Source organism: Onychomys torridus, chromosome 5, assembly GCF_903995425.1.
Source record: "Onychomys torridus chromosome 5, mOncTor1.1, whole genome shotgun sequence".
In the NCBI taxonomy this organism is placed as follows: domain Eukaryota; kingdom Metazoa; phylum Chordata; class Mammalia; order Rodentia; family Cricetidae; genus Onychomys; species Onychomys torridus.
This window is the reverse complement of record NC_050447.1, coordinates 13,295,649-13,320,950: the sequence shown is the minus strand read 5'-3', so window position 1 is coordinate 13,320,950 and position 25,302 is coordinate 13,295,649. Positions and strand designations below refer to the sequence as shown.

At 38.2% G+C, this 25,302-nt stretch overlaps 1 protein-coding gene across 1 annotated transcript in view; it reads right to left on the bottom strand.

Annotated features, from left to right (window-relative positions):
* The window catches only part of Phkb (phosphorylase kinase regulatory subunit beta), a 209,129-nt gene that overhangs the window by 112,525 nt on the left and 71,302 nt on the right, over window positions 1-25,302 (bottom strand). The window contains exon 7 of the mRNA XM_036187637.1: window positions 12,140-12,255. Within this exon, the coding sequence (XP_036043530.1) occupies window positions 12,140-12,255 (116 nt within the window). The remainder of the gene's footprint in view (window positions 1-12,139; window positions 12,256-25,302) is intronic.

Below are 25,302 nucleotides of genomic sequence, written 5' to 3'. Positions count from 1 at the left end.
ACCTCTCCTGAGCATACCCATTAAAATCCTCAACACTATTCAACAAGGTGGGACAAGAACTCTCATTATAACTAGGTGGGATTTATTCCAGGGATACAGCCTGGTTTAATAATAAAAAGGTCAATCAATGATCTATCTTATCAATACTCTAAAACCCTATGGTTATATCAACCAATGAATAAAAGGCATTAGAAAAAGTCAGTGTCTGTTCATGAGAAAAGTTCTCTATAGCTAAAAATGAAATTTAATCTACAGAAATCCCACAGCTAATCTTTAATTTCCAAATGGCATGATTGTCTATGTAAGGAGTCCATTAAAAGAAATGTCAAACTCATCAAAATCCCAGCAGGACTTTTATAGTTACAGACAAGATTACTCGACATTATATGGAGAATGGTAAAAATAATTGCAGAAACAAAGAAGAAAGTGAAGGAATCAGTCTATTCCATTTCAGAATTTATTATACTGCTGTCTAATTGTATTGAAGTCCATGTGGTACTGGTAGACACAGACACACAACTCAGCAATAGAGAGATACGATATATATATATATCGTGTATATATATATATATATATGTCCATTTAAAAATTATGATTATAATAAAGTTATTGGTTATATGTGTATATGTGTGTATACATGCTTGTGGACATATGTACTGTGTGCCATGGCACATGTGGGGTGAGGAGAGAACAACTTTTATCAGTCAGTTCTTTCTGTGTACTGGAGGTTCCAGGATTTGAACTGAGGCCCTCAGGTTGCAAGGCAAGCATGTTGATTTGCTGTATCACTTGCAGGGCCTATGCCCATGGAATCAGCCAACTAATTAATCAAATTTATTTTCTCATGCTAGTGTTCAAACTCCAGGCCTTGAGCTAGGTAGGTGATTGACCCACTGAGCTACATCACACCATTTTATTTGTAAGAAGGAGAAAAGTGTTTCAGTGGGACCATCTATAACAAATGGTGCTGGGAGCTCGCTATCTAGACAGGCAATAAGGAAAAACAAACCCTCCAGATCACAACCCAAGTCTCACACTTTATCCAAAATTACCTGAAAACAGATCAGGAATGTAAATGGAAGATGTGAAACTATGGAACTTTGTGTGTGGGGGATGGTGAAAATCTTCAGGATCAAAGACGATTCAAAGAGCTATCAAAACCACATCAAAAGCATAAACCATAAAATAAAGAATTGCTGAACTTGACTTCATAGGAATTAAAAACTTTCCCTTTACAAAAGTCTATATTAATATTGGGATGAGCCAGGTGGAGAGGACTCAGCAGGTAGCAGCACTTGCTGCTCTGACAGCGATTCTAGTTCCCAGCTTACCCATGGCAGTGCCAGCCAACTGTAACTCCAGTCCCAGGGGTCCTCTGAAGGCTCTTTAGACATGTGGCACACAGACACATATTTAGGCACACACTCATACCATGAAATCACTTAAAATTATTTTAAAGACAGAATGAGAGCTGTGGCTATAACTCAGTGGCAGAGCACTTGCCTAATGTACATGAGGCCTTGGATCAATTCCTGCTATCCCAATAAACAAACAAACAAACAAATAAAGACAGAGAGACTGGTATATAGAATATAAAAAGAACTCTCAAAAATCAGCAAAAAGGTCCAACTAGAACCTTGACAAAAGTATAGAGAAACATTTTTACCAAAAAGGATATATAGGCCACAAATAAATACATGAAAAGATGTTCAACATTATCAGCCAATGGGAAAGCCAAATAAAATCAGGATTGGGCATCATTATAAGCTAGCTCCAGTGGCTAAAATAAAAACTACTGATGATACCAAGATAGACACAAACTACATCATTACAGTTGTTGGAAATGCAAGTTCATACGTGTATTCTAGAAAAGTTTGGAAATTTCTGGACAAAAACTAACCATGTAACTATGATATGCACATAATAACTATGTATATAATACTCAGTACTATGCATTGAGCCTAGAAAAGTTTCTCTTCACACAAAAACCTGTATGAAACATTGTTTCCTTTTGTGATGCTTGTGCATCGGGCATCAAATTGAAGAAACCACTGCCTAATCCTAGATCACAACTGCTTTTCTTAGTTTCTTCTTGGCCATGTATAGTTTTTCCTATTATATACAGTCTTTGAGTTACATCAAGTTTATTTCTGTACGTGGTGTGTAAGATCTATATCTATCTATTGGTTTGCATGTGGCTATCCATTTGTCCCATGATTCCATACTGAAAAGATTATTCTTAACTGGGTTATTATACTATCAAAATGAATTGACCACATATAAACAGATTTACTTCTGACTGTTAATTCTATTGATCTCTATGTCTGTTTGTATTGACAAATCAAATAATCTTAAATTACTGTAGCTTTGTAATAAGTCTTGTTTGGGTGGGGAGGGGAATAGTTTATCTTGTTAGTTTTAGAGTCAGTGTCTTATGTAGTCCAAACTAGCCTCAAATTTCCTATGTGGCTATGATCTTGAACTGCTAATCCTTCTGCATCTGTTTCCACCTTCCAAGTGCTGGTATTATAAACATCAGTTTTGTTTTGCTTAGTGTGGGTCCCAAATACTCAGGAGGCAGAATCTGGGATCATTTAAGTCTAGAGTCTGGACCATTTGTAAACATAGTAAAGGCAACATCTCAAAAGACAGTGGGGGTGGGGGAAAGGGTCAATTAAATGGCTATAGAATGAATCTATAAATGATTTTACAAAAGAAGTAAACACTGCACCTAATAAAAGTACACATTTACTGCTTATTTATGTTTTAATCTTCTTTCCAAATATAATTAATTAAGTAATTAGACATGCTATAAATTGACAAACACACTAATTTGTTATTCACCCGTTATTTAAATCTCTGGCAATAGCAACTTATTTCTACTGTGATCTTACATTTTTACTGGCAACTAATAAGTATTGTTGAAAGAATTAAGAAATATTTTAATGGACAAGGAATTCATGATTTTATTACTAGTTGTTGATGATATTAGGTAACTGTTCAATAAAACACATGCTGATAACTGCAAGGTGATATCACATTTTTCTTCTAGCATTCATTCAAGAAAGCTAATAATAAATGGCAATAATCACTTCAAAGATAGTTTGTAGTAAAATGATTTGTTATAAAAAAAAAAACAAAATCATTTCTAAAGAAGCTGATAAAATCTGAGCTAGATAATTTGTAAGATGAGGAAACCTACACACTGCCAGGCATGAAACCGGGCTCACAAACTTCTGCTTAGCAGTTTGGTCTCCCTGAGCTGCGCAATCACATTTACAGGACAAGGATTTTTCAGTACTGCACATGTAACTGATGCTCACAAATGGTTCAGTGTGAAATGCTGAATGCACAAAATGAAGCAGGAAGGATAGACATGCTTCTATAATCGTCAAATTAGAAAACACAATATTTAAGTATTATTTAGTAGGCCAGGCATGGTGGTACACCCCTTTAATCCTAGCACTTGAGAGGCAGCTGCCAATGGATCTTTGTGAGTTTAAGGCCAGAGCTACTCAGTGAGATTCTGTCTCAAAAAAACAAAACATAACAAAAACAAAGAAAAAACACTAAGTGGCTGTCTTAAATAATGAATACCACAGGAATCTAACTGCTACTGATCCAGTTTTTCTTTACTAGAAAACAAGGAGAGCAGAATATAAAACTTTAAAGACTTAAAAATTTGGATTTTAATTCTTTTACTTTTAATGTCATCTTTAATCTCAAATACAAGACTTACTGACAAAGCGAGGCGATGATTTGGTTGAAAGTAAGAGTCTACTCAGGAGTCAATGCTTAGAAGACTTTTCGTTAAGGTTAGGGCTTAGGATTCAATGGATACTTTATAAGTAAAATTGAGTCTTCACCAGAACGAAGGAGAATAGGTTTAAATGTAGCCCCAGCGGCAATGAGAGATAAGTTGGATATGAACCAGGAGTTGTGAACTGATGCTGCTATAAATAAAGACCAAAGTGCCATTCGAGCATCTAGTACAGGCCTTAGAGAATGAACAGCAGAGAAAGAAAGAAGGAGCATGGTCTGGATCATCCCAGCTGTCCTGGAAGACACTGAAAGAAGCTCAGGCCTAGAAAAAGTCCAGTCAGCAGAAAAAGCAGAGAGAAAGCAGAGAAAGCAAATGAGGTTACTCAGGAAACATTTGAGAGAAGTGGTAAATTTGAAGCATTGAGCTTCTTCTGAAGCCAGGGGAAGGGTGAGGCTGTGCTCCATGGAGTTCAGATAAAAGATGAAGAGTATGGTTAAACAACAATCTGGGGCTTATCTAAGACACATTAGGTAAGTTTAGATTATAGAGCTTAATGTCAAGAACTGAAGGTAACCTTGAAACAGTGTAGTGGGTTTATTTAATTTTTCACCCTAATGTTCTTGACCTGGAATCTAGTTCTGATTCTAATTTACTGTGTGTATAATTTAAGGAGGCAACATTATACCCTCCTCCAAACTTTATTTTTCCCTCTAAAAAGGGGCTGATGCTCTCTAGATGATTGAAATATACATAGTCTATAACTCTGCAGTACCACAGACTGCAATTTTTACAGGACTGATAAGCTTAGGTGTCAAAGAAGATGGCTATAGTAGTCTCAGAACACAAGAAATTAGTGTTTTAGTGGTGTAGGGGCAGAAGCCTTCCTGCATACCAAGCATAGCTTAGAAGGGCATTACTCAGTGTGCCAGGAGAAAGAAGAGCCCAAACTAAGGCAACAGTCAGACCCCCCATCCTCCACTCCTTCTGCTACAGAGAACTACAAAGCACAGACACAGGGAATAAAAAGACTCCAAAAAGTAAGGAGAGTATAAATATTCACCACAAGCATTACTGCACATAGACAGATCCTGATTCCAGAGAATCACAGTGACCATGAGTTTAGAGCAATCGATTTTTTTACAAAGACGGGCTCACTCACTGGCCTGGGCTTTGCCAAGTTGGCTAGGCTGGTTGACTAGCAAGTCCAAAGGATCTACATGTCTCTGCCTTCCCAGTGTACCACCACACCCTGGATTTTAAGATGAGACCTGGTTATCAAAACAGGTCCTCATAATTTTAAGGCAAGCACTTTACCAAATGAGCCATCTTCCCAACCCCAGCAATAGATCTTGATATTGAAGCCCTACCCTAGAAAATATAAGGAAGAGTTCTGCTAGACTCAACTAGTTGTGGTGGTTTGAATAAGAAGGGCACCCACAGGCTCATATATTTGAATGCCTAGTCACCAGGGAGTGATACGGTTTGGGAAGGCTTATGAGATATGACCTGGTTGGAAGAGGTGTGTCACTAGGTTTGGGGTTTGAGGTTTCAAATGGGTAAGCCAGCATCCCCCACCCCTGCCTGCTGCCTGCAGATCAGAATATAATGCTCTCAGCTACTGCTCCAGAGCCATGCTTTTCTGTTTCCTGCCATAATGATAATGGACTGACCCTCTGAAACTGTAAGCAAGTCCCCAATTAAATGCTTTCTTTTATAAGAAGTGCCTTGGCCATGGTGTCTCTTCACAGCAATTTAACAGTGACTAAAACACTAGTTTTTTTATTTTATAGTGATGTAAAAATAATAGCAATTTAGTAGAAAACATACTTTAAGTTTTTATCTTTTCTCAGGTTAGAAACATGTGGTATAATTATACTACTGTGATACTGAACAGTCAGCCATTATGTCATTATGAGGATAAACAGCTGATAATCCATGTTGTACTATATAATGCAAAACTATGATATTTGGTAGGGTAAATATATTAAGCACATTTTCTACTTATGGCCTGTTTAATCTATGATAAGTTTATCCATTTAGAAGAGCATCTATATAGATTAATTCAAAGTAATCTGAAATTAGGAAAAAAATTAAGAATATAGCAAAGCTAGTGAATTCAGTGGTAGTGAACAAATCCAAGTAGGCCCACATAATATGGAGGTATCCTATTATAGAAATCAATGAAAGGTCACGACTTGATCCCTAGCTGGAATCAGCTTTATATTCTACTTGATAGTATGGAAAGGCACTGGTTACCATGAACACCATGGACCACAGTTGCCTTACTGTTTCAAAATATACTGTTTTACCATCAGAGATGACACACCTAAAACAGGCATATGTGGATAATTGTAGTTAGAGTTTTCCTGCCTGGCCCATAGTCAGGACAAATCTCTCTTACCCGCCAGTCCCACAGTCGCTCAGACCCAACCAAGAAAGCACACAAAAACTTACATTGCTTACAAACTGTATGGCCGTGGCAGGCTTCTTGTTATCTGCTTCTTCTATCTTAAATTAACCCATTTTTGTTAGTCTATACTTTGCCACATGGCTTGTGGCTTACCAGTGTCTTTACATGTTGCTTTTCATGGCGGTGGCTGGCGGTGTCTCTCCCCAGCCTTCTACATCCCAGAATTCTCTTCTCTCTTGTCCCGCCTATACTTCCTGCCTGGCCACTGGCCAATCAGAACTTTATTTACACAGAGCAATATCCACAGCAGATAATAGTTCAGAACCAATGCAGAGGTTTGTAAGAAGGTGTGTAAGAGAAAATAAAATTCTCTGGGGGAGATTATAAATTCTTATACTATAAATAATAAGGGTGATGTCAAATTATGGAACCTATCATCCAAACTCAAATGGCAAACCTTATTACCTATCCAGTTGAATAGAACTGCCCTGCTACAGTTAAAATTAATTTTTCATGAAAGAATAGCAAAACAAAACAAAACAAAAACAAAACCACAGGAAGGTTTTCTAATCCTTGAATTAAAATCTGGAGCCTGAGTTATAAGAAAACCACTGGAAGTCTCTAGTGTGTTCACTAGCGACATCTCAAGGTGTTCACTTTTGTTTTTATTATTTTTATTTTTTATTTAGTTGTTATTATTATTATTATTATTATTATTATTATTATTAGTTTGGTGTTTGAGACAGGGTTTCTCTGTGCAACAGAGATCCGTCTGCCCCTGCCTTGAAGTGCTGGGATTAAAGGCGTGTACCTCCATGCCTGACTAAGATGTTCACTTTTAATAGTGTTTTTACTTAGAGCTCTTCCTGAGTTTATGATAGCTTCTAGAAATGGAAAAAAATTATTCAAATATTTTAGGAGGAAAATAATTCAATGGAATCAGACTAGCATACCATTAAATGATTACTAAAAAGCAAGGAAGGGGCATAAATACTAAAAAGAAAAAAATTAAATAACAGTTTATGCAGATCCATTTTCCTCATGTAATTTACCTATTGTCTGAACGTTAAGACTAAATTTAGGAGATGGCAGATAGCAGAAATAAAACACATTAGAAATTTTTAGTATTTGTCAGGCAATTTCTAAACTGAGCATTCCCACAAAATTTCTCTACTTCATTAAACTCATTGATTGCTGCTAATCTGCTCTACATGTAAAAATGTTTCATGTGATAAAGATCTATACAGAATAGTCTATATACTAGTTTATCAGTATTAATCTGGCAGTCCTTTTTATTTCAGTCTTTTGTACTGAAATGTTCTTAAATAAGTGATAAATCAGTATTCTAGATATCACTAATGCCAAACATTCAAAATACATATTGTATTTAAATTATTGTCACTGTATAGGCAATACAGACTCCATCTTAAGGGAGGGCGACCATCTTAGACCACTTGCTGTACTCAGTTCCAGGAAGGACCTCAGGAATGTGCCATAACAACTCGAACAGATAGATACAAGACAGTATCCTCCTGCAGACATTCTATTTGCAGTTTATGGCCCTTGAAGATATCTAGATAATCCTGCTCAGCAAGTTGTGGTCCCTTCCCAAAAAGTCCAACCCAATAGCTTCAAATGTAGTTTCATGCTGAAAGTCTAGACCAATAGTTTCCAAAAATCACCTTGCCCCACCCATATTCCCTTCTACCCAATCCCAAGTTGCCAAAGCATGTAATTCCTGGCTTGTGGTTTTTCCCTATAAAAACTCTCTACCCCTGGGCCCACTGCCACTGTGGCATTTCCCTCCATTTATCATGCAGTGGCCCAGGTTCAAACCTGGCAATAAAAAGGACCTTTATGTGCTTGCATGGGAAACGAGCTCCTTGGTAGTCTCTGGGGTTTTCAAAAACTGGGTACAACAGTAGCAACCCTATAAATTAACTATTAGCTTCATTTTAAAGATGAAATCGAGCCATACAATGATTATATAACTTATTCAAGTTTACAGAGCTAGGATATGGAGGTAGTTTTAAAATAAGTATGTTACATTAATTTAATTTGTTGTAGATTAATCATTGATCAAAACATACAAACTTGTAGATTCTTTTTTAAATGATTAATTTTATTATTTTTAATTATGTGTATATGTGTGCCTGTTTGGGGGCATGTGCACATGAAGTGCCTTCAGAGGGTATCAGATCATCTGTAGCTGGAATTACAATGGGGGTTGAGCCACCAGACAATGACTGAGAATGAGATTCGGGTCCTTTCTATAAGACCAGTACATGCTCTTAACAATTGTCATCTTTCCAGCCCCAAAGATGTAGATGCTAAACCAGTATTTTCTGGGCTTGTTTCTATTCTTCATCTAAGTCTCAACAGTTCAAACTGCTAGCTAGTGATAACTTTGCTTAAATTCTGTAGTGCACCACCTTTCAGAAAAAAGGGCAGAGCCTATGGACTTGTACTGTTTTGTTTTTTGTTTTTTGGTTTTTGGTTTTGTTTTGTTTTATATTATTATATTTGTGTTTTAATTTTACACATCAGCCATGGGTTCCCCTGTCCTCCTCCCTCCCGCCCCCACACCCACCTTCTCCCCATCCCCTCCCCTCCATTCCCATCTCCTCCAGGGCCAAGACTCCCCTGGGGATTCATTTAAACCTGGTGGATTAAGTACAGGCAGATCTAGTCCCCTCCTTCCAGGCTGAGCAAAGTGTCCCTGTGTGAGCCCAAGGTTCCAAACAGCCAGCTCATGAGCTAAGGACAGGTCCCAGTCCCATAGCCTGGATGCCTCCCAAACAGTTCAAGCTATTCAATTGTCTCACTTATCCAGAGGGCCTGATCCAGCTGGGGGCTCCACAGCCTTTGGTTCATAATTCATGTGCTTCCATTCTTTGGCTATTTGTCCCTGTGCTATTTCCAATCTTGGGCTCAACAATTCACGCTCTTATACTCCCTCCTCTTTCTCGACAATTAAGACACCTGGAGCTCCACCTGGGGCTTGGCTGAGGATCTCTGCATCCACTTCCATCAGTTATTGAATGAGAGTTCCAGCACGACCGTTAGGGAGTTTGGCCATCTGATCACCAGACTAGGTCAGATCAGGCTTTTTCTCGACCATTGCCAGCAGTCTACAGAGGATATATCATTGTGGATTTAAGGGGACCTCTCCAGCACTCTGCCTATTCCTGTTCTCATATGGTCTTCATTTATCATGGTCTGTTATTTCTTGTTCTCCCTTTCTGTTCTTGATCCAGCTGGGATCTCCTGCTCCCCTAAGCTCTCTTTCCCTCAAACCTTGCCCTTCATTACTCCCACTGTCGTCCAGGTTGTTCATGTAGATCTCATCCATTTCTCTGTCATTGGGTGATCCCTGTGTCTTTCCTAGGGTCCTGTTTTCTAGGTAGCCTCCCTGGAGTTGTGAGTAGCAGTCTAGTCATCTTTGTTTTACATCTAGTATCCTCCTATGAGTGAGTACATACCATGTTTGTCCTTCTGAGTCTGGGTTACCTCACTCAGGTTGATTTTTTCTAGGTCCATCCATTTGCCTGCAAACCTGATGATGTCACTGTTTTTCTCTGCTAAGTAGTACTCCATTGTGTATATGTACCATATTTTCTTTATCCATTCTTCAGTTGAAGGGCATCTAGGTTGTTTCCAGATTCTGGCTATTACAAACAATGCTAATATAAACATAGCTGAGCAAATGCCCTTGTGGTATGATTGACCATTCTTTGGGTATATGCCCAAGAGTGCTACAGCTGGGTCTTGGAGGAGATGGATTCCCAATTTTCTAAGGAAGCGCCGTATTGATTTCCAAAGTGGCTGTACAAGCTTGCATTCCCACCAGCAGTGGAGGAGAGTTCTCCTTGCTCCACATCCTCTCCAGCATAAGCTGTCTTCTGTGTTTTTGATCTTAGCCATTCTGATAGGTGTAAGGTGGTATCTCAGAGTCATTTTGATTTGCATTTCCTGGATAATTAGGGATGTTGAGCAATTCCTTAAATGTCTTTCAGCCATTTGAGCTTCCTCTGTTGAGAATTCTCTGTTTAGTTCTATAGCACATTTCTTAATTGGAGTATTGGGCATTTTGATGTCTAATTTCTTGTGTTCTTTATATATTCTGGATATCAGCCCTCTGTCAGATGTGGGGTTGGTGAAGACCTTTTCCCATTCTGTAGGCTGTCACTTTGTCTTGTTGACCATGTCCTTTGCTCTACAAAAGCTTCTCAGTTTCAACAGGTCCCATTGATTGATTGTTTTTCTCAGTGTCTGTGCTACTGGTGTGTAACATGAATCTTAAAGAGTCTTATTAATAAAACTCAAACCCGAGGCCAGTTATTGGGGTGAATGCTGGAAGATCAGAGAAGCAGAACAAGCCACAGCTATCTCACCTTGCTAGTTCCTCAGGTGATCCTGTTTCCTCAGGCTGGAAGCTTCTGAGTCCTCCTCCACATGAATCTCAGCTGAACTGTGTTGCTCCAAAGCTTAAACTAACTACATGCTTTTTCCTCTCTAGTTCCTGGTCCTCACACTTTATATACCTTTTTCTTTCTGCCCCCACTCCCTGGGATTAAAGGGGTGGGTCACCATGCTTAGCTGTTTCTAAAGTGTCCATGAACTCAGAGATCTGGCTAGCTCTGCCTCCCAAGTGCTGGGATTAAAGGTGTGTACCACCACCGCCCAACTTCTGTTATGGCTTACTCTTCCCATTTTCTAGCCACCATTTCTGGCTCTGTTCTAGTGGCTGTCTGTTCTCTGACCTCAGATATGTTTATTTCGGGGAACACACAATATTTCAGGGAACACAATACCCACCACACTGGTGTTATATTTAGAAAGTGATCTCCAGTGCCAATGCATTCAAGAGTACTTCCTACTTTCTCTTCTATCAGGTTCAGAGTAACTGGACCGACTTGTACTGTTTTTAATCAGTCAAAATATAACCTCAGGGGTATTAAGTTAGGATAAATAAAAGGTGTCTTCAGTCATTAAAGCTATTTCATCAACAATACAGAGAATTTATATGTTACCAATCTCAGTCATCAGCTATTGTACTGTGGGGGGCCCCAAAACAGCTTGACCACACAGCTGCCATGACAGGCTTCCAGGCCCTGATACAGCTTCTGGCAGGCAATGTCTGGACCCAGGAAAAAACATAAGCTGACCCCACCCTGTGGGGCCTGCATCTAACAGGAAATACCTGACATTCCAAACATTCCCTATACCCATAAACAAATGTCAGCCAATCAGGGTCCTCAACCCTGGAAATCCCTTCACCCCAACCTCTGCTCTGATTAAAAACCCCACCCTGCCTGGACTCTGGGCTCTCTGCTCTCACTGCTGCATAAGACAGAGAGTCCAAGCTCTGAGCTTGAAAATAAAGGTTCTTTGCTTTTACATATGGGATTTGGTCTCCCTGGTGGTCTTTTGAGGGTCCCCACAATCTGGGCATAACAGTTCCTTTATTTAAACACAAGTTACAGTTCAACATGTGATGGCAATCATACAGAAGAAAGCTAAGTTTTGTTGAAAAGTATGAGAGCCTGTGGTTTGGGTTCGAGTAGAAATGATCTCTGTAACATGAAAAGGAATCTCACATGCATTGCAGACACTGCTGATGTTTGGACATTTTAATATATTTGATATTTCAAATAATGCAATTGCAGAGGAAAAGATACAACATGGTTTACCAGAAAGGCCAAGCTGTGGGTTAAAGAGAGGGCTGAACTGTGGATGACGATGGGAGACAGACTTTGCTCCTTTCAGACATCTGTCTGTGATGCCGAGAAAGAACATTGGTTTTATTGTAAGTGAATCCTATTTGGATTACAGACAGGAAAACAAGCTGTACCGGAATTAACATTGAGACAACAGATCCAATCTAATGCTTTGAAGTTTTAGTTTCATATTCAAATCCACACATTTAAACAACACTAAAACCGTCCTCAAAACTGGGCAAATACCTCGAGTGTAGTTCCGTGCTGCCATTATTGTATTTACTTCCTCTTTCCCAGACACCAAAGTCAGGAACACGGTAAACTCTTTCTACACAAAATACAAGGTTTTGAATAAAAGAGACCTAAAAGAAAGGAAAAGAAATGAATGTAAGAAGACATGCAACATTGAGAAGACCAATCACATACCACCTGAAATCCAAGTATGAATTTATCTCCCAAAGTTTATTATTGTCTTCCCTTCTTTTTCCTAAGACATGGCCCCATGTACTCTAGGCTAACCTCGAACTTTCTGTAGTCATCTTTGTTTTACATCTAGTATCCTCCTATGAGTGAGTATATACCATGTTTGTCCTTCTGAGTCTGGGTTACCTCACTCAGGTTGATTTTTTCTAGATCCATCCATTTGCCTGCAAACCTCATAATGTCATTGTTTTTCTCTGCTGAGTAGTACTCCATTGTGTATATGTACCATATTTTCTTTATCCATTCTTCAGTTGAAGGGCATCTAGGTTGTTTCCAGATTCTGGCTATTACAAACATCTCATCCTCCTGCCTCCACCTCCTTAGTCCTGTGATTACAGTCATGTGCTGGGTATCAGGCTCTTTGGGGGTGCTGGATATCAAGTTCAGGACTTTGCACACACTAAGCAATCACTCTACCCAACTAAGTACTCTGAAGTTCCTTTTTAACATTGAATTCTTATGATTATTACATAAATATGAGTCCTCTGCTATATTAGTTTTTCAAATATAATGCTTACTTTTGGTGAGAACCTAATTAGTTTTGTATAGTACAGAAATAAAATTTAAATTCCTTCAATGTTCCAACTAATAAATCTTCATTGAGGTAATATCACTGTTTATAAGGGCTATGCATTATAAGAACTAAGTAAAATGTACAGTATTTTATACTGGGTAATATTTAGAAACTGAAGTATCTATATGAAATTTACACACATACACACACACATATATATTAACTGTAAAGTTTTAAAGATTAAAAGAATAGCCTTTTAAAAAAGTAAAAAGGATTTTTCTTTTCTACAAAATTCTGGTTCCATGTTGATCAACCTGGAGTTTTCAGTCTATGCTTCTGGAAAGTAATTTTCCTTCCTGTCCTTTCTGTAACTATAAATCCTGATTATAAACACAGCCCACAGTTGGAAGCTGTGCAGGACAATGGAGACTGGAGAGAGCCACAATGAGATTAACATAAAGAAAGCCACCTGGCAGCATGCTAAGCCTTCTCCACTTCAATCTTATAAAGAGAGCAACTCTGGACTCATCTGATTTCTGTTCCACTTCTGTTTCCTTCAATCCTTTCCTGACAATAAAGCCAATTTATTCTGCAGGGTCCTGAGTGGTCTTTTCAAAATCACTGGAGGTGATATTCTCCAATTTCCAAATCACCAATGAAAGCAATTAGAGGTCAGCCATTTTTCACAACATTTGGTAAAAATGTTTTATGACATTCATGTCCTTCTTAATCTACCCATTCTCTTCACATGGCTCTATGTATTAAACTACCCTTTGACTGGTGCCTTGGGTTCCAAGTGGTTCAATCATGTTAGTCTTGAAAAAAATAATGATCCTTCAACCTCAATTCAAAAGAATGAAATAGTTAATAATCCTCATTGTTCTTAAAGCCTCAAGCATAGCTGGTTACCTTTTTGTTTCACATGTTGCCCTCCCACCACCTCTAATTAGTATACAGGTCTGCTCCTCCTGTTTGCAGCTATAAAATACCACAAGCTCTGAACCAGTTTCTTTCTCCTTAACTCATTCTTCAGCAAAACCACAACTGAGATGAGATCTCTGCCTTTGTATTCCATTCTATGTGACTATTCATATGTTTTATTAGAAAAAATATTAATGTGATGACTATGGAGTTCTCTCTTAAGCCTTACTGGAATTATTGTGTATCTGAACAGTATTGCTTTTAAAGTTACATTCATTTATTTTGTGCATATTATGTATGCATGAGTATATATGTATGAGTGAGTATATGTGCATGTGTGTGTAGGTTTGTGTGGGTACCAAGCATGCATGTGGAGGGCAGAGGACAACTGTGGGAAGAGAAAACCATATCGCAGTATGTGAGTGCTAGGGATCCGAGTCAAGCCTTTAGGCAAGGCGGCATGTACCTTTACAAACTGAGACATCTTGCTAAGCCTCTCCCTCTTTAAAGGCACAGAATCCTGCTGCACTATGCAAACTGCAAGCTACCTCAGAACTCTTGGACTGCAGCACTATTTGCATCAGCCTTCTAAGGAGTGGGATGACAGGCATACATCACTATACCATATGTATTGCCCCTTTTAAATAAAAATGACCTTGAGAGCTGAAATACACCTAATTGCAAAGGATTCTGCAAATAAGGAGCTAAAGACCTGCATAACTCTCCTGACCAGAAATATAAATCTCTTATGGTTTTCAAATGAATATATCAACAGAAGAACAGATGAGATTCCAGGCTTTCAAGTTACAATAAACTGAGTGGATAGAGAAAATGTGATCTAGATAAACAGAATACTATCCAACAATTAAGAAAAACAAAATTACACAATTCCCAGGAAAATGGATGAAACTCATGCTCGTCATGATAAGTGAAATGTTATTCCAGGCTCAGGAGACAAAATAGTGCATGGTTTTCCTTAAAAGGGGATTGACAGCCGAGGGAATACTTAGGAAGAGGAGGAAGACCAGAGGGATGGGGAGGAGGAAAGGAGAGGATAAGAGGGATTAACCAAGTACAAGCACATGCTTCGGATGTATGAGAACACCTGATGTAACTCATCATTGTTTAAAGACAGAGACCTGAGTACCCAAGGAGACAGGAGGCTGCACAAACGTGATCACAAAGATCACAACCACTTCCTAGGTATTCTTTGTATTAACTTCAATACTGATTCTATGTATCTCTGCTAGTTTCATTCTGCTGCTGTGATAAAAAATAAAACAAAACAAACGAAAACAAAAACAAATCCACCAAAATAAAAACCCATGTGACCAAAAGCAGCCTGGGGAGGAAAACAGGTTTTTTTTTTTTTTTTGGGGGGGGGGGTATACTTCCAGGGTACAGTATATCATTCAGGGAAAAGATTAGGAGCTCAGAGCAGGAGCATGGAGGCAGGAACCATGGAAGAACTCTACTTGCTGGCTTGCCCTCTGGGGAGGCTCATTCATGCTTAGCAAGCTTTTTGTTTTACAGCCCAGGCACACACTCACAGTGGGCTGGCCCTCCTAAGTCAATTAATAAACAAGACAAGGCCTCACAGGTATGTCCACAGACCAGCCTGATCTGGCCAGTTCCCCAACTGAGGCTTTTATCTAGGTTGTGTCAAGTTGACAATTAAGACCAACCAGGACAGTGTTCAATGCTATTTGCCCCTCTTCCATCTTCATACCAATTTCTGATTCATGTTAACTTGATTTGAAGGTATGTATCGTTGACATCTAGTTTTGGAAGAAGTCCACAGAGAAACATTTGTAATATAAAACTCCTTCAATATTCACCTCCAAATAATGGTTATGATATTTTCTGAATGTTTTATGAATATCTTTAAAAAATAATGCAAACATTAGAAATGCTTTGACAACAGAGTGCACATGAAATAACATTTTAGGATAAAGTTTAATGTGGCTAACATTGTGCTAAAAAGCAAAATCTTAGAGGACTTTATAAAATTTAAGGTATCCGATGATAATAAACTGCTAAATTTGATATTAAGAGGATATTAAGAGTGAATTAACAAGTTTATAATTTGTTTGCCATTAATTCTAAAAGCATTATACATGTGTGTACATGTATATAAAACATTCACTACAATAAGTCAAATTAATCAGCATGTATTGTAACTCCTCACAACTATGGTTAAATTCCATTAAGAATAAATTCTAAGATTTCTTAGCCCTAGAACTAGTTAAGTGACTATGGTTAGCACTTATTGTATATTTCTAAAAGCTATAGAAGAAATTATTTCAAATGTTCACAACACAAAGAAATGTGACTAATATGCTAAATTACCTATCCTAATTTGATACAATATACATCTTGAATCAAAACATCACACTATACACCTTAAGTATACATTATGTCAAGTAAACTTTTAATGTTCACATATAATTTACAGGGCAATTTCTGAGTGAAGAAGTTAGAGCTTGAAGAGATGGCAGTTAAGAAAACGTATTGCTCTGGCAGAAGATGGAATTGGTTCCCAGCACCCACATTAGACAGCTCAGAATTACCTGCAACTGCACACAACCGGCTACATAATTTAAAATATTAATTATTAAAAATAAAAAATTAAATCAAGAAATTAGATGAGGACTGAAGTTGCAATGACCCAACAAAGACATTAAAAGTATCTTACCTAAAATTTATCAAAATAAAATAATTCAAGGCCTAGGGAAGAAGATCAATGGGAAAGAGAACTTTCTGAGCAAGGACAAGGACCCAAGTTCAAATCCCCAACACTAGGTAAGAACTCTAGTGTTGGTGAGCACAGGCAGAAACAGAAGGGTAGCTGGAGCTTACTGGTTGCCAGCCCGGCTCTAGGTTCAGTGAGAGGCTCTGAGTCAATAGAGTAAAGTGGAGGATGGAGCCAGACACCTGATATCTTCTCTGGCCTCCCCACATGTGAGCACTCTCACTTGCATTTACATGTGTGCATGTAACAATCTAATGCACAAACATGCACATAAATAAAAAAGTCAGACCTAATACTAAAAGTCAAGTTTTATGATGCTTATTATACATTGTGATGGCTATTACTGGTTGTCCATTTGACTATATCTGGAATTAACCAAAACCCAAGCAGCTGCGCACACCTGTGAAGGATTTTTCTTGATTGGAATATGTGAGGTAAGAAGACCCACCTTAAATACAGATTAGTTGAAGTCTAAAGATCTACTCTAAATCTAGGCCACACCTTCTGGTGGCAAACCAAGTAAAGGGCATGGTAGGAGGAAGCTTCTAATTTTTTGCCTGCTTGCCTTCATTCTCACTGACAAGATCATTCCTTCACTGGTATTAGAGCCCATTTCAGGATTCTGATATATACTGAAGACCAGCTGAGGAATTCAGCCTCATAGACTGACTGAATGACTTTTGGATTCCTGGACCTTCCACTGGGAGACAGTCATTGTTGGACTAGCTAGACCACAGCCTGTAAGCCACTCTAATAAATCCCCATTCTTTATATTTATTTATTTATTCTATCAGTTCTGTTTCTCTAGAGAACTCTGACTAGAATACATATGTTTAATTGGTAAAACTGAGTGCTATATTTCTACTTACTGTTTATCTTTGCTGGAAATATTTCATGGTATCTTTCCCTACTGTTTCAAAAAGTGCTTTAAAAAAAAAAAAAACATGAGTTCCTAGTTTTGGTTTTCAGTATCATTACAAATAAAACAAAACAACCCCCTCTTCCCTTTTTAGCACAAAACAACAAGTAACAAAAAAAATATCAGGAATTCTCAAAATGTCCAGAAATGAAAATATGAAATCTAAACTGGTGGATAATCCTATATAAGCCAGTCTCTAGGGAATAATATTCAAAAAGCTGAAAAGCAGCTGTCAGAGAAACAGACATGTCAAACAGCTGGGGAATGGCCACCCCAAGGCAGCAGCAGAAATGGCAGAAGCCAGGAGATGACTTCTTTGAGTACTCAGTAATGGTAGCCAGCCCAGTGAAACAAGACTCCACTTCAAAGACTTTGGTTGCCCCAGATGGCTCAGCAACCTGAGACCCTCTGGGAAGCACATTAAAAGCAAACTCTAACTGGGACAGACTTTATGCTGAAACCTATCAGACAGAATACTTCGAGAGTGCACAAAAGAAACCTGGAACCAGAAGTGCACAGCATTCAGTGAGCTGGAAAGCTGTGGGATCAAAGTTTGCAGGGAAACATTCTCAGAGTCTTCCCCAGGAGACACTGAAGAACTGCACACTGGGAAAGTCTATAATTCTAACCAGGGCCCTGAAGGAACTCATAGACAAGAGAAGGAAACAAAAGGATAAAAGACAGAAAGAAGAAATCAAAGTATCCTGATTTGCCGATAATATGAGTCTGTAATCAAAACACTAAAGACTCCACTAGAAAACCAAAAGCTCAAAAACACTTTCAGCAGTGTGAAAGGAAACAAACTGAACATATAAAAATTGATAGCCTTCCTATATACCAATGACAAAGATGCTGAGAAAGCAATTAAAAAAAGAAGTTCTGTGCACTAGCCTCAAAAAAGAAAAATAAATACCATTTAACAAAAAAGTTGAAATAAACTTTACCAAGCAAGTGAAGATCTACACAGTGAAAACTTTAAAATGCCAAAGAAGACACCTGAGGAAGATGCTAGAAGATGGAAAGACCCCCCCCCCCACATGATCATAGATCATAATGACTATTGTGAAATGGATGCACTGCCAAAAGCAATCTACAGATATAATTCAATTCTCTTCAGCATTCCACACTATGCTTTAGAAGACTACAGAAAACAATCTAAAAATTCATACAAAAACAAAAAAATCCTGAATAGCCAAAGCAATCCTGAGGAAAAAGTAATGCTGGAGACATCACCACACTCAATTTCAACAGAGCCATAGTAATAAAAACAGTATGGTACTGGCATAAAACTAGACATGTAGATTAATGGACTAAAACAAGGACCCAGATATAAGTATCCATAAAGGACCCAGATATAAGTATCCATAGCTATGACAACTTTATTTCCAACAACAACAAAAAAACCCAAAAATACACATGGAGAACAAACAGCCTTTTCAACAAATAGGGCTGGAAAAACTGTGTATCTACATGCAGAAGAACAAAAATAGATCCTTATTTCTTATCCTGCATGAAAACCAACTCCATATTGATCAAGACCTTAACAATGACTGGAATCTCTGAAATTGACAGAGGAAAAAGTATAGAAAATACTTCAAGATGAAGACATGCATCATGACTTTATGGCTAGAACTCCACATTGCTGAGGAATCATGGAAAACAATAAACAGAACCTCAAGAAATTAAAAGAGCTTTGCTAAAGCAAAGTAAATAGTAAATGGAGTGAAAAGACGGCTTAAAGAATGGAAGAAAATCTGCTAGCTCTAGACCTGACAGAGGATTAATAATTACAAATAAATGTGGAAATAAACAATACAATAAAAACAATAAGAAAAAGAGCTAAAAAAAAACCATAAATGGCTAATAAATATTTTTTAAATGTTCAACCACCTTAGCTATTGGGAAATGTGGGTTAAAATAACTTTTAGATTTACTCTCACCACATTTAGAATGACTATCATCAAAACAGCAAGATGTGCACTTGACCATGGGTGGACCATGGGTGGAAGTCAGTGGATGGAGTTCAGGTCATCAGGGCTGTGACGAAAGAGTTTTTATGTGTTGAGCCATCTCAGTGGCCTGAAAAACTAAAAAAAAAAAAAAAAACAAAAAACAAACAAACAAAAAATCCCTCTTTCTCAATTCCTATTTACTAATGCAGACATGATATCCAGAAGCTACAATGTTTGGACAAGTATCAATAATGGTACCAAACAAAGTAAAAAGTATTTTACATTCTCAATAGCATACATCGGCCCAAGATGGTCTAGATGGTCTACGTGCAGAATTACTGGTGGATATAATAAAACTGATACTAACTGGCAGGGCTATTGTTAAAAGCAGCTGAGCACAACTTTAGCGGATACTGACCTGACTCACTGCCATCCCCAGGGTCTCTTCCTCTTCATAGTGTCCCTTGGAGTTGGTTTGCACATAATTCAGGATCTTAACTTTCCTACCCAATCGAAGCAGTGCTCTTTTCAGTCTCTGTCACACCAGGTGGATTGAGCAGAAAGCACTGAATTGTTTGTCTATTTAGAAAGTTGGCTTTTTGCTAACTTTCCCAACTAAAATATGATTTTCAAAAGGCAGGATCTTTGTTTTCATCGTTCTTTATGAAGAACAGCTTCTACTGGCAGAGACCAATAAGCTTGTTGCAGAGTAGTTAATTATCAAAGGAGCACACGAGGAAATGAAAAGATAATGGACTCCTGCTTAGTCTACAATTTCATGTTTTCATGCTGTCACTGTTCCTCCTCTCCTTTAAAAAGATCAAGTGAAAAGAGAAGATTTTGACCATTGATTTATATTTGACTAAAGGCTAGTTATATGTACTTCTCAGGGGCTAAAACTGGGTGGGACTCATTGACACTATAATAATGTAGAGCCCACCAAAGCATATCTTAATTGATAAAATGTTATTCCTGAGTAATTAATTTCTAATATGAAGAATTGTTTTAAACAAATTTCTCTTCCTTAGGGGCTATAATGCTATAGAAACACCATTAAAAGTCAATTCATACATTGTCTTTAAATTTTACTGAATTCAGTTGTAGTAATTGTATTAGTATGCATGGACTGTGTCTAGTTTGGTTTTTGTTGCCATGATAAAAATACTGATCAAAACCAGCCTAGGGAGGATTGTTTGGCTACATGTCCTGATCGCATTCCATCACTGAGGGAAATCGTGGCAGAACCATGGGAAAATTATCCATTGGCTTGCACCCCAGGTTCATGGTCAGGTACCTTTCTTCTATCTCCCAGGACCTCCTGTGCAAGGAGGGGCATTGCACACCAGCCAACCCAATGGAGGCCAGTCACAGTTCTCTCTTCCCAAACAACCCCACTCTGTGCCAAGTTTGCTATCTTGTAAGATTCCAAAAAGCAGGTGGCTTAAAGGAGAGAAATTACTTCTCTCTGATATGAGGCCTGAACTCCAATACCAAGATGTTAGCAGACAGTGTCTTCCTTCTATCGTCTAACTCTGAGGCTTACAGCTGGCCATCTTAGTGTTGCTTAGTCCTCACAGAATTACCCTTTGTCACCATACACCCCATTTGGTGACTATTTCTACACTCACATTTATTCCTCTTATAAGGTCATTGGTCACAAAGGTTCATCTCGAACACACATTTTCATTTATTTCTTTAAAGACTGCATCTCTAAGATACTTTGATGGACTAAAAGTTAGGACTTCAACATGAAAATTGATGGGGGTGAGGCACAATACACATGTTAGGACTATAATATGGTTTGACTAGGAAACATCACACTTTGGTGCTTTAAAAATAACTTCTTACAGTATTTTTGCTGAAGAATTCTGCTTAAATTACATTAGAATGAGATTAAGAAGAAGAAAGATAATGCCAGCACAGAGGACTATAAATTCAAATAAATATGCCATGTTACTCTTTCTAATACAGTATGTAATGTTTTGAAACATTAAACATCTACCACTTAACATTTACCTGACTTATAAACTGAATTTCACATCCCATCCTTTTCTTCCTATTGGAAAGTTTCTGTCATAATTAAAATATTAAAATTAGAAAAAAAATCTCTGTTTATACTTGTATTCTCCTTTTAATATCTGAAGTCATGTTTCAGTATCCTTTGTCTTCTTGATAAATTTACCAGGGTGGTGTATATTGTTAATCTTTTTGCTTTCATTTTTGCTTTTTAAAAAAAACAGTGTTGGTTTTGCTGGGAATTATATTTTGAAACAAATTCCTATTTTTAATCTTCAGCACTTTCTTCCTTCTATATCCTTTGTGCTTCCTAAGGCTTTCTTTTCTTTTTCTTTTTTCTTTTCTCAGTATTAGGGAAAGAACCAAAGCCCTTAAGAATGTCTTATGAGGCTGGACGGTGGTGATGCACGCCTTTAATCTCAGTGTTTGGGAGGCAGAGGCAGGCAGATCGTTGTGAGTTCGAGGCCAGTCTGGGCTAAGAGTAAGATCCAGGAAAGGTACAAAGCTACACAGAGGAACCCTGTCTCAAAAACCAAAAAATCAAACAAACAAACAAAATAATGTCATATGAGTACTCTATCATGGAGTTACACTCCCAGCCTCTTCTTACTTTTTGTTTTTGACATAGTTGCACTAAATTATGCAGATTGGCCTTGAACTCACTCCACAATCCAGTTAAGCTTTGGGATTACAATCCTGCTGCAACTTCCTGAGTAGCTGGGATTGACCCTAATACCACTTTCCATAAGTATTAATATGTCCTTTTATTGTCGTTCCACAGTACTTCTCAATTTCTAGTTTTACTACTTGAAATCACATCTTAGTTACTGTTCTATTGTTCTGAAGAGACACCATGACCAGGACAACTTATAAAATAAAGCATCTAAGTGCCATTGTCATCATGGCGGGCAGCATGTGGCAGGCAGGCAAGCATGGGACTAGAGCAATATTACATCTGATTCACAAGTTGCAGATGGAGAGAGAGACCCAGACTGGGTCTTGCATGGGCTTTTCAAAGCCCACCCCCAGTGACACACCTCCTCCAATAACGCCATACATGCATAAGATTTATGGTAGATGAGAAATAGGAAAAAAAAAAAAAAAACTAAGTGAAAACAAATTCAGATTCCTACCTATTGCATCAGGAACATTCAATATTGTATAAATGGCAGGTAAAGCAAGTAAGCAATTGTGACCCATACACAGACTCTATGTGCATTTGTAGCGCTTGCCCTGGAACTAGAATTGTAAATAGGCTTCCAATAAAGAAATACAAAACGTCTCTTTAGCTGGGCGGTGGTGGCACACGCCTTTAATCCCAGCACTCGGGAGGCAGAGGCAGGCGGATCTCTGTGAGTTCTAGGCCAGCCTGGGCTACAAAGTGAGTTCCAGGAAAGGAGCAAAGCTACACAGAGAAACCCTGTCTCGAAAAACAAAACAAAACAAAACAAAACAAAATGTCTCTTTAATCTTATAAATGAATTATATACCAAAATATCACAATAGACTCCATATTTATCAACATGTTATCAAAGTGATTTTCTCTGTCATTTTCATGTTGTCACTAGTAAACTACAAATTACCTATGTGGTTTGTGGTTTCTCTCTATAGAAAGAGAATGATTCTCAGCCTCCTTGTTCCTCTAATAGCCACTCCAAACAGTCCTGGCATGAAGAGCAGTATGTTGAGGACTTTTGATATTTCTGGGGGAAAAAAAATGACTACATTTGACAGAAAGAAGCTAATATCCCTCTCTATTTTAATTAACCTTCCAGCTTCTTGTCACTCTCTTATCTTAAAAGCAGCTTGGGATAAAAAAAAACAAAAAAACAAATCAAGCTGCCTGCTACCCTCAACCATCTTATTATATGACTAAAATAAGTACTTGTTTATTTAAGACACAGAAGTCATATGAAAAAGATGAGTTAACCTAGAATTATATGATTAAATATAATTTAGGAGCTAGGTTGAAGGGCAAATTATAAATAGGCTATTTAAAATACAATAAAACTACCATACATCCAACAAAAATTACAAACGTAATATTTTAAAGTCTATAGGGGACCACCTCCCACGTTTCCCCCGCAGGGTACTCTTGAGGAGGGAGAAGTGAGAAATATTTAGATAGAAAGATAGAGAAGAGAGAAACAAACATAGGATGGCCACAGGAGGGCCTGGATCCTTATTCACCACCCCTTCTACCTCTTCTAAAGGGCTATTTATAGGAATGCCAAAGGGTAGAGCAAAGACCTCCCCCTAGCTCAGCCAAGTGCAGACCCTTCCAACACCTAGTAACCATGCACATGGTCAATCCATCTCTAATGAAGCTCTGCTGGGTAAAGCAAGCTCAGATCTCACTAGGAAACCTTTGTGGGCCTCCACAAAAGTCTGATTTTTTTTTTTTAAATCAAAGATACTGATTAGGACTAAGCATAAATCCATTGCCTGTTCAATGAAATCAATGCAATGATAGGAACCTTAAGGTAAGGTTAAGAGCATCATTTTAAAAAGTTAAGTATCCCACTAAAAAAAGGAATATTCAGTAGAAGATTACTAATATATATATTTGTACCATCACAGAAAGCTAAAGAGTTCTAGCAAAGGGTTGGCACATACATAGTCACTGAATGTTTGAGGATTACTACATAGTAGATATTTGTTTGCAAAGTTCTGACACATGGGAAAGTATTAGCTAGTCATTAATGTACTTAGTGAAAACTAACAGAGTTATGTGTTAACTGTGAGAGCTTCCAAATTATGCCCTAAAACACATGCAGATGGTATCACTGCTGCCAAGGCCAGGAGATAGAATGATAGGATCCAGATAGGTAGGAGATGAATGGGTAGGGGATGGACTGGAAGGAGACAGACCAACAGGAGATGGGTAGGGGATAGGTAGGAGAAGGATGAATAGGAAGACAGGGAAATTATGATGACAAGAGGGAAGGAGCCCATCATCCAGCGAGAATTCCAGCACAATTATAACCTCTGGGGGCTAGCAAGATGGCAGCAAGTGAAAGTGTTTGCTGCCAAGCCTGAAAACCTTAGCTTGATCCCTGAACCCCACAGAATATTAGGAGAGAACCTAACAAGTTGTCCTTTGACCTCTACAGCCAAGGCATACACATGCTGTCCCCATAAATATGAAATAATTGTACCCAAAGTTACTATTCATTTCATATGCAGATATTTTATGTTAAAGTAGCAACAACCTAGGCTTAAAGTATGAATGTATATGACCTTAGGTAGAGCCTCACTCCTTTTCTAAGACATTGCCTAAGAATTCTAACACAACTGTGGATATTAAGGACATTCCACCTTACAGTATCCCTGTAAGACTTTATCAATTTCAATCTTTCAAAGTGCCCCTTAGGAATCACCCAGTGATAAAACAGTAACTTCAAACTCCACCAAGACTCCACATCCGGCTGCTGTAAAAACACTAGCTACAAATCTCACTAAAGAGGCCTTACTTTCTTCTGAGCTCCCATGCCACTTCTCTCCTAGCTCTCATGCTCAATAAAATCTCCAACTCCGCTTCATCAGCGGGCTATACCTGAATTTGGCCTGAGTCAAAGTAACTAAAACTGTAGATCGCATCAGGCTGCTGAGGATAGCAGGGGCAAGGTGTGCCTCCTGAATCTGGATCCCCTAAACACAGACAAATCATGTTCAGTCATTAAGTAAGCATCAATTAACAAAGCAAAACCATCAGAGGCTATATATGACAAACAACACAGAATGCAGAGAAAAAAAGGGAAAACTCTGGGAAGATACAGACAAACAGCTCCAGAAACATGAACATCAGCTCCAGCACGTGTGTGAGAAGACTACCTGACACCTTGGGATGAC